Below are 10,956 nucleotides of genomic sequence, written 5' to 3'. Positions count from 1 at the left end.
TCTCTGGCATGGGCCAAGCACAGGAGGAAAGAAAACCCAGGTAGAAAGATACCTGTGCTTGGGAAAAGCAGGGTAGAAAGAAGTATTTGAGAGGATCTGGATGCAGGGAGTAATGCCCTTACTGGGTGTCCTTGGAATCTGTGTGCCAGGCGAGTGCCAGGCATCAATCTTGACTCCAGTCTGTTCCTGATTTTTGAGATAAGTTGGATTGAAGGAAGACGGTATAAGACTATGTGTAAACTTTGTAAGTGTTCTCATTTTTTTCTACCATGGGTCCTTCATTACCACTTCTTTCACCTTCTCTCAATGGTCAGTTCTCTCTCTTTCAGGTACCCAAAATCTAGCAAGGAAGAGCCTCCCTCCTATCACACTATCCAGATCTTGTTTTTTCCCAACCAGAGCTGATGGCACACCAAGGGCTCAGGCTCACTGGGCAAAATTCAGGACACTGTTAGGCACCATTCGCTTTCTCTTGCCCGGGTCCCAATGTAATATTAATAAGGAGAGTTGAAGAATATGCAGGTGTTATTGCAGTTGTACATGCATAGCTTCACATTGGAAGTGCAGGCATTTCCAGTTAGTTTCAGTTTGAATGTCAATTTTCTTTTTCAAGCTGATATTTCCATGAACGTCCTGACCAGGGGAGATGATATATGGGCTCTGACCATTATTCAATCTTCCTGACCTTGTGTTTGGTCTCCCTTGCTTCATTCCTTCTTTGTTTCATCTCTTAGCACCATTATGACTGTTCCCCCACCTCACCACATACAAAGAAGGACCTCCATGCACATATCTCTTCACACTCCTAAATATACTCTCGTATTCATGCTCATTGGAATAGCTCTCACCATTGGACGTTCATTCCCCCATCCTTGGTCTCAGACTCAGCCTTTCTCAACCAGAATCTGCCCTTCTTCCTTGTGGCCTAACCAGGACCTAAACACTCCTGAGTGAGCTCTTCCTGACTGGTTTGCTATATTTCTAACAGCCTCCCCATCTAGCTGTGTCAAATTAATTATTTCAACATTTCTTTATGATATTCACATTTTCATCTACAGATTTCCTCCCTCTTCTTCTTCCAAACTGTAGTCTTCCACGTGATTCACTAGAAAATGTTTCTTTCCTTTAATCCCTTTACTTTGTAGATTGTTGACTTTTCCTTGCTACAATGTCAAGAGCTACTGAAAAGAAGGTCATATACTGGCAGAAAATGTACTTTTCCTTGTCAGAAACTACTATAGCATAAGATAATTTTGCTAGAAGTATAGACTGTAGTATTTACTTTATTTGATTTTAGGATATGTGTCTGCAGTTCCACTGTGCTGGCAAATGTTTTAAATGTGTTCCCTTTAAGGCCCCAGCCAGGTAGCATATCATCCTAATAGGCCAAGTTTGCAGGTTCAATCCCCAGTCAGGGCACATATAATAATCAATAAATGCATAAATAAGTGGAACCACAAACTGAGGTTTCTGTTTCTCTCTCTCTCTCTCTCTCTCTCTCTCTCTCTCTCTCTCTCTTTCCCTTCTTCTCTTTAAAATCAATTAAAGTGTTGGAAGAACTAAAACCATTGAAAACATGGAAAAATAATGTTTTGTCTTTTGAAAATGGTCATCAACACGCACAAACACGTGCACGCGCACACACACACATGTGTTGTTAGGGAGACATGACAAAAGGATAAAATGAGAAAGAGGAGCCACTGAGAATGTACAAGAGAAGAGAGGGCCATGCAGAGGAAGATGGAGTTGGGTGGATGAATCAAAAGAATTTTTCTAGATTAAGGCAGACTATTGTTTCACAGTGCCTTCTGATTTAAAAGATGTTACAATAAAAGATTGAGGAAGTAAAATAACCTTTCATAAGTATATGGTGGCTTTTTCAGGGTAGTATAAAGAAAGCTGAGGTCAGGAAGAACACCTGGAAGCCAGGGAGGTAAGAAGAAAAATCTGTAAGTCAAGGGCTGGCATTAAAATGACAGACAGAGTGGGAGGGTCAGGGTGTGGGAGGCACAGCTTTTCTCTGATGTGCAGCTTCGATGAGGCAGAGACTTGTCTCTTGGAAGAGGAAGTCACTATAAAAGAGAGAGAAAATAATAAGTTCGCTGAGTTCAGAGATCAAACAGCAGCTCAAAGAGTCAGAACTTTTAGCTACCGGTGAAATGCTGCTTTTGCCACTTTTGTTACTAACAGATCTCATCCCAGGTGCTGACAACAAGCATGGACTCAAGCACGGTAAGAGTAACCCTGGTCGGAATCTGGGTGTGGGTGGTCTGGATGAAAGCATGCTGTGCATACCCCTGAGGGTCTGGGCCAGCCTGTTGCCAGCCCTCTTCTTCTATTTTGGAGGCTGAGGATGAAGCAAGAGGCCCTGACACAGGCAAATGTTTCTGCCATTTAGCTGTTCAGACTCTGTTTCTTTTATTTTTTTCCTAGATATTTCTGGGATTCTTTTCCCCCACCCCTATTCTTTTCTGCTTTTCTCATTTTTTTTTTCACATTTCCTATCTTTCCACTTCCCACAGCTTTCCGGGGACCAACCTCTTTCCATGTCATCCAGATATCTTCATTTATCAATAGCACCTGGGAACAAAATCAAGGCTCAGGCTGGCTGGAAGATTTGCAGATTCATGGCTGGGATAGCAACTCGGGCACTGCCATTTTCCTGAAGCCTTGGTCCAAGGGCAACTTCAGTGATGCAGAGATGACTGAGCTGGTGGAAACATTCCGGGTCTATTTCATCGGATTCACTCGGATAGTACAGGATCGTTTCAGTGAATTTGAGTTGACATGTGAGTGCTGTTCTCTGATCTGGGGAAATTACCAGTGATATCTCTCTCTCTCTCTCTCTCTCTCTCTCTCTCTCTATTCTCTCTCTCTCTCTCTCTCTCTCTCTCTCTCTCTCGGATCATGCTTCTGCACCACAGGATCTTTTTCTCCTCTTTCCCAGTTAATCCAACTGTGCGCACACACATCTCTAGAGCAGTCTTCCTCTTAGATTCCATACCTCCAAAAGGTATTTCAGATTCTTCCTGCTTCTTTCACCCTTGTCTGATAAAGAACTCCTTTTCTGTATAAATTTTCCCTCTTAAACCCCAAGCAAGAGGTCCTCACTTTTCTGACCCTGTCCCTGAATAAACTAAAGTGTGACTTCCTTTAAGTCCATCTCCTAAGCATCTCCTGCCTGCTACCCCTCTCAATGTAATTCTCCCATCATCCTGGAATGTGTACTTACTCCTGATTTCACCACCTTGTTCCTCACATTATCTCCTATTCCTTCTCACCCACTATACTTTATTACAACAGCCTTTTCCACCACTTATGATATGTTTACTTTTTCCCTGTTCTCTTCTATGGAAAGGTCTCTGAATAGCCTTGACTAGTTAGCTCAGTGGATTATAGCACTATCCCAATATGTTGTTTGTAGATTCAAACCTCAGTCAGGGAATATAAAAGACTAAACCAACAGGTACATTTATAGGTGGAAAATAATCAATGTCTCTCTCTCTCTCTGCTCCCTCCCTCCATCCTTCCATCTCTGAAATCAATCAATCAATAAAAATTAAAAATAAATTAATAGTCTCTGAATATATTCATACAACACTTGAAAGTGAGGACATGTTCTGAGAAATACATTATTAAACAATGTTATTGTTGTGTAACTATCATACAGAACAGTTAAATATACCTAGATAATATACCTTACCACACACCTAGGCTATACAGTATATTTTTTGCTACAAGGCTAATATACTATACAGTACATTACTGTACAAAAACTATGTATCATTAAATGAAACAGATGAGTAAATTATGCTATCAAGTGATGCAGTAAACATGAAAGATATAAGGCTATTGCTGATATAACACGACATACTTTTACAACAAACCTTTTTTGTAAGTAGGAAGCATGCATTCTAAAATAAAAATTAAAAATATAATAAATACATAAATTAGTCACAATATTTATTATCTTTATCAAAGATTACATCCTGTACATATTGCATTGTTATTCTCTTATACAACTGGCTGCACAAATACATGAGCAATGCTTTATGCTGTTAACAATGGACATGATGTCACTAAGCAATGGGGATTTTTTCAGCTTCATTATAATCTATGGGATTACCCTCTTGTACATAGTTTATTATTCACTGAAAAGTCATTATGTGGCACGTGACAGTAGTGGATTGTTTTGGCTTCTTTCACATCTCAAATATTTCTGCTCACACAAATCAAAATAGTAGGTTCTTTCTTCATCCCTTTCCTCCTTGTTGGTTTTAAATATCTTTTTCTTTTTATCTCTATCCAGATCCCTTTGAGATCCAGGTTATAGCCGGCTGTGAGCTGCATTCTGAGAAGACCACTGTTAGCTTCTTGAGGGGAGCATTGGGAGGAGTGCATTTCATGAGCCTCCAAAATAATTCGTGTGTGCCTACTGCACAGGGTGGCAGCAGGGCACAGAGGTTTTGCACAGTTTTCTATGAATACCAAGGTATTGCTAGTATTGTAGAGATGCTCCTCTCAAATACTTGCCCTCGGTTTCTCTTGGGCATTCTCGATGCAGGGAAGGCGGAACTACAGAGACAAGGTTAGTCCTGTTCTCTCTCCAAGACTTTTCTATGTCACTTTCCACCACCTCTTTAAATTGTATGGGAGTATTTCCCTAAGAGCTCCCTAAGAGGAGCTTAATCAATAAATTTGGGGGGTTCCAAAGGAGTGGGAGGGTTCACTGTTCAAAGTTGTGGGTTTCTGATTCCCTATGCTCTGGATAAGTGTCATCATGTGACACTGTCCTGCTCCTTTCTGCCCCAGTGAAGCCCGAGGCCTGGCTTTCCAGTGGCCCCCCTCCTCTGCCTGGTCATCTGCTGCTGGTGTGTCATGTCTCAGGATTTTACCCCAAACCTGTACGAGTGATGTGGATGAGGGGTGAGCAGGAGCATCCAGGAACTCGTCAAGGTGACATCCTGGCCAATGCTGATGGGACGTGGTATCTCCGAGTAACCCTGGACGTTGTGGCTGGGGAGGAGGCTAACCTGAACTGCCGAGTAAAGCACAGCAGCCTGGGAGGCCAGGACATCGTCCTCCACTGGGGTGAGAAAGAACTGGCCCTGGCCAGAAATGGAAGGAGATGGTCCACAAACATAGAGGGAGGGGCCAGCAAAATGGTGAGACTTAGTGGGTGTGACAGAGAAACAAGGAGGGAGGAAGGGTGAAAAGGAAAGAAGAAGGAAAAACAAGAGAGTGAGAGATAGATGACCTAGGCAGCAATGTTCAACTGGTGTGCCACAGATTTTTTAAAACATGAAGTACTTGACTATTTAGTCATGAGTGCTGAACTCTTTCTTTCTTAAATTGCCATATTTTAAAAAATGATAACAGCCAACACAATAATATCCATCTGGTGTGAATGGATCAAAATTACTTATATATTTTTTATCAGATCAGCTTAAAATATATTTTGGGGGGTGCCACAGAATTTTAGTAATTAGTGTGTGTCATTAAATAAAAAGAGAGTGAAAATCACTCACCTGTTATAAAGAAGATAAGAATTATGAGCCTATAAATTGGGTGGCATGAAACAAGAAGAAATAATTGAGGATAGATATAGATTATTGTGTTAGAGGATGACAGGGGAAATTGGCTATGCCTTTTCATCAAAAGCAGGTGAGTGATGGAGCTGACACTCCGGTGAGCAAAGGAAGGGCAGGAAATTCAGGAATGGGTATTTCAGTGACGTGTGTGTGTCTTCTCCCAATTATCAGGACATCCCACCTCCACCATGGTGATAATTTTGGCAATAATAGTGCCCATCTTCATTCTTTTGATATGTCTTGCATTATGGTACTTGAGGCGAAGGTAAGTTTTTAAAAATCTTTCTTTTTTGTTTACCTCCTACTCTTTTATACCATTTTTATTTATTTATATCACTTCAGCCTATATCTTCCTTTCATTTACTTTTTAATTTATTGGGTTGACATGGTTCACCAAACAACACAGGTTTCAAATGTCAACTCAATATACCACCATCTGCACTCTGCATCCTGCTCCCTCTTCCCAGCTCAGTCTCTCTCTGCCCTCCTCCCCTACCTCCACCCCCTTTCCCTCTGCCTATTGCCACTCTGTTGTCTGTATCTCCGCGTTATCTATTTATGTTTTGGGCTAATCCCTTCACCTTCTTTGATCCAGTCCCCTCTTCCCCTGTTCCTCTGACAGTTGTCCATCTGCTCCCTGTGTCCACGCCTCTGCACTTTCCCCCACTTCCCACCTATTTTATATAAATCTGTTTTTTAATTGTGGTAAAGTATATATGACACGAAAATTATTATTTCAATTATTTAAAATGCATAGCTTAACAGTATTGATTACATTTCTATTTTCTGTAGTTAATCTCTAGTACTCTTTTCCTCTAGAGAAATAAACTTGTATACCCATTCAACAACATCTTGTCATTTCCTGGTCTTCTAGGGCCAGACAACTAACATTCAAGTTTCTGCCTGTATAAATTCAACTACTCTACATACCTCATGTCAGCTGAATCATTATTTGGTATTTTTTTATGACTGGATTATTTTATTTAGCATAATGTACTACGTTACAGTATGTGTCAGAGTTTATCTTCTTTTTAAGGAAGGCTGAATAATATTCTATTGTATTTATATAACATTTTTGTTTATCTGTTCACCTGGCAATGGATATCTGGGTTGATTCCATCTTTTGGTCATTAGGAATAATTCTGCTTTGAAATGGGTATACTAATATATCTTATATAGAGCTAAAACTGCTTGTGTTCTTAACAGGTCATATCAGAATATCCAGTGAGATTTCATCAAGTCTCCTTTCCCATTTGAAATAAATACCCAGAAGACCAGAAGCTCAAGTTGTCAGCCCAGGAGTCAATGTCATCATATTTAATAAAATATTTATCATATTTAACAACTCATAGTTTTGATAAGTTGTGAGATATATCATAATTTACACAATAGGAGAAAAAGAATTAAGAACTATAAGATGGTATCAATGATGAACTCCAACCAGATTTCAGAGATGTAAGATGGGAGAAAGAATGTATCTTATAATAGATAAAGAATGTATCTTATAATGGTCCCCTACGGACATTCTTTTACTTTATAATGGTGTGAAAGCAATACATATTTAGTAGAAACGGCATGTTTCTTCATTGTAGACCAATGAGCATCTGTATATAATTTAATGGTGAAGTATCTTTGTTTTCCTGTTATACATTTTTTCTGCTTGTGCTGAAATAACATTTGTCAAAGTAAGCTAACTAAAATTATGCTGGAATAGTTGTGTTTGCAGAGATACTAATCATTTTAATGTGATTTCTCTGTCACTATCTAATCCTCAAGGCCCATATGTGATGCTTCTTCCTCCTTCCCTAGTTCTATAATGGAAGTACCTTCTCTTGTCTGGTATCATGCAGAGATTCATTTTACTCAGTGTCCTCAACATAGCAGTGACTTCATTTGTATTTGAAAGTTGCTTGAAGAGAAAGCTTGTTCTAAATGGATCTCTGGCAAGATTCTTAACTTGCATGTGTATTGGTTCAGTAAAATTATCTGAGTTGATATAGCTGCCATGTTAATAAGTTTCCTAAAATTACTTCCTTCCTCCTTTTATTCTTTATATTTGATATTTTACATTTCCCTCTTATTATCAATGAAGTATTTCTTAAATAGCAAATGCATATGTTAATATACCATGTTCTTGTTTTTTATGCCCTGAACCCCTCTGGAAAAACACCTTCATGCCCATACTATAACTAGAGTTTACCTAAAAGATTTATCTGAATATGATTCTCTCCACATTTCTTAGTGAGAATAAATGAAAAGTAGGAAGTGTGAGGAATGATAGTGCAAGGAAGTTGTTAAATAGTCAAGTCAGAATCAAGAGGACTTTAATTGCCTTCAGATACTTTGAGATCAATGGTATATCATTTATTTTGATCTTTGATTTATATATTTTATTTATTTATTTATTTTGCTTATTCCAGTGATAGGATTCAGATAATTTAACAACAGGTTCTCTGCCCTAATTAACGTTTTAAGTATTAAAAAATGATATACCTAAAGGTATTTTATTATTTTATGCATTTAATACTTAAATAAGAATAACAAAAGAGTACATAAAACTAGATTGTGTTATAAGAAAGAGTTTTAAAATATTCATGAAAAAAATTGAATAATACTCAACACAAAGCAATAAAACTGTTATTTAAAATATTGTCAACCTGACCAGGTGGTGGTACAGTGAATAGAGCATTGGACTGGGATGCAGAGGACCAATGTTTGAAACCCTGAGGTCGCCGGCTTGAGCATAGGCTCATCTGGTCTGAGCAAGGTTCACCAGCTTCTGCGTGATGTTGCTGGCTTGAGTGTGGGATCATAGATATGACCCCAGGGTCGGCGCCTTGAGCCCAAAGGAGGCTAGCTTAAAGCCCAAGGTCGCTGGCTTGAGCCCAAGGTCACTTGCTTGAGTTAAGGGGTCACTCACTCTTGCTATAGCCCCTGACTCCAGTCAAGGCACATGTAAAAAACCATCAATGAACAACCAAATTCCACAATAAAGAATTGATGGTTTTCATCTTTATTTCTTCCTGTCTCTTTGTCCCTCTATCTCTCTCTTTCTGTCTCTGTCACAATAAATAAATAAATAATAAAAAGATATGTTCATATTGCTTTTTGATTGACATCCTCACTTGCGATTTTTATTTACCTAGAGTATGATGTTGCACAGATAAATGTTAAAAAAGAGTAAGAAATGTTAACTTGTTATTTCCACATTGAGTGGCTGCCAGAATCCATATTGGATAGAACCCTGATTACAAGTGCCATTTAACTACCGGTTTGCCAAACTCAACAAAAAATTACATATCAGTTCTGATGAACCAGTGCAAACTGGCTGAATCCCATCACTGGCTTATTCCATAGTTTTCTAAAATCACTACTTAAAAAATTCATGTTCATTTGATTAAAATAGCAGCAGGAGAAAGGTGGAAAGCATTTGAATTTATTTTGTATAGAATTTAAAAAGGGAAGTCAGAGCAAGCAGAACTTTTGGAGAAGTGAGGTGTTCTGGAAGCTTTTCTCCCACTGGAAAATTTTAAGAAAATGTCAACTTTAGGAGTTGAGATAGGAAGGAAATGGCTGAAAATATATAGGTTTATCCTCTCGGCATTAGAATAGTGGGTTACTTCTCCAGAATGCATTAAACTCCACTTCATCTTGTAGAGCAGGCCTGTTGTTGTATGCTTTACTGCACCCTCAGCTACAGTCGAGGGCCCTAAATAATCCATGTTTCTTGGAGTGTGGACTATGAGTCACCACCAGCAGCAGTACCTATGAGTCTGTTAGAAAAAATAATTTTCAGACCCCACTATAACCTACTACATTAAAGAACCCAAAAAAGGAAACTAAAAAGCTGTGTATTAACAAGCCTTTCAGATTATTCTGATATACATTTAAGTTTCAGAACTACTGGTCTAAAGATTTCTCAGCTTTTTACAATTGATATTTGGGGGCAGATGATTCTTTGTTATAGAGGGTTGTCCTGTGCACCACAGAAATTTTAGCAGCATCTCTACTCACAAGATGCCAGTAGTACATTTCCAATTTTGGCTACTATATATATCTTCAGATACCCCAAATGTCCTTTACGGGGTAAATTCAACTTCTGATGGGAGCCTGCTTAGTTGGAATAATTTGTTCACAGTGTGTATGTGACCTAATTTGGTCCAATCCAGGTAACGCTGACTGATTGATTATATTTGATGAATGTGCAAAGATGGGGTCTTTTTGTCTGGACAGTATGCCACTTTCAAAGCTCAAGATTGCTAGATAATTTTTTTTCATGAGTAAAGCTGACCATGAATAAAGCCCACAAATAAACAGAATGATGAATTTCCAGAGCTAATGATCAAATCATGCTCTTCGTGGAGACTTAGCTTCCTCTGAATACCTTAGTTATATAAACCCAGCTTCCATTGTTTCTTGTAAATCAATTTAGTTTAGTCTTTAAATTCCTTGAAAATTCGGATTTCTTTGCCATCTCATGACTTGCAACAGACTTTTCACGTTCTTCTTAAATTTTCTTTATTTTCTTTGAGCTTCTTAATCTCTTCCTCCCCCAAATCATCATCTCTCCAATGTAGTTTTCTGAACTCATGATTTTCCTCTAAGTGTCCTCAACTTGGAACACGTTAATTTACTCATGATTTTTATGTGACTTCTAAATAAATGACTTTTAGAATGAGAAATTCAGTTTCATGATACATGAGCTTTTCAATTTATTGTTTGTTTGTTTTTTTGGTGATAGTGTTTGTACATGTATATGTGTTCCTGTGATTTTTGTAATACATAAAAATATGTTTAATATATTTATACCTGGCTCCCAGTATCTATAAAATTACTTGAGGAACTTTTATATTTTTTCTGTAGTTCCTCTTGGATAGTCTATGCACTTTTATGATATCTATAAATATGAACAATCCAATTGTTTCTTTTGATCCTTTCTTATATTGTCTTGCCCAAGTACACTATGAGCTCTAGTACCGATGAGGAGAACTGAGGGGTGACACTCTCATCTGTTTAAATATATTAGATAAGAATTATTCAGGATTTAACATTAGTTATTATAATTACTGCTAAGAGTTTGTGCATAGTTTTTATAAAATTAAAAACATTTTCTTTAAATTTACTAAATATTAATCATTATTACTGTAATTATGAATAGCTATTGAGTTTTATTAGGTGCTTATTCTGCCTCTCTTGAAATAACAAGATATTCTATATTTTGTCCTTAATATAGTAAATCACATTTATTAATAATCAAATGGTAAAATAAAATTGTGTTTCTATAACATATCTCTCTTATTCTTAATGTATGTATATGAATTCAGTTATAGTAATATTTTGTTTATAATATAGTTACTTATTATCT

General features: G+C 37.8%; 1 protein-coding gene across 2 annotated transcripts in view; it reads left to right on the top strand.

Annotated features, from left to right (window-relative positions):
• Positions 1-2,073: 2,073 nt before the first annotated feature.
• Positions 2,074-10,956, top strand: part of LOC136330543 (T-cell surface glycoprotein CD1b-2-like) — a 190,541-nt gene continuing 181,658 nt past the window's right edge. The window contains exons 1-6 of one of the 2 annotated variants that reach the window (XM_066267498.1): positions 2,074-2,232; positions 2,523-2,789; positions 4,310-4,588; positions 4,813-5,091; positions 5,763-5,856; positions 6,798-7,079. In XM_066267498.1, the coding sequence (XP_066123595.1) occupies positions 2,160-2,232; positions 2,523-2,789; positions 4,310-4,588; positions 4,813-5,091; positions 5,763-5,856; positions 6,798-6,819 (1,014 nt within the window). In that variant the 5' untranslated portion in view covers positions 2,074-2,159 and the 3' untranslated portion in view covers positions 6,820-7,079. Of the gene's footprint in view, positions 2,233-2,522; positions 2,790-4,309; positions 4,589-4,812; positions 5,092-5,762; positions 5,857-6,797; positions 7,080-10,956 lie in introns of those variants that run through there. The other variant, XM_066267499.1, reaches the window with a different exon arrangement.

This window comes from Saccopteryx bilineata, chromosome 3 (genome assembly GCF_036850765.1).
Source record: "Saccopteryx bilineata isolate mSacBil1 chromosome 3, mSacBil1_pri_phased_curated, whole genome shotgun sequence".
NCBI classification, from domain to species: Eukaryota; Metazoa; Chordata; class Mammalia; order Chiroptera; family Emballonuridae; genus Saccopteryx; species Saccopteryx bilineata.
The sequence above is the reverse complement of the archived record's forward strand: the minus strand, read 5'-3'. Positions and strand labels throughout refer to the sequence as shown.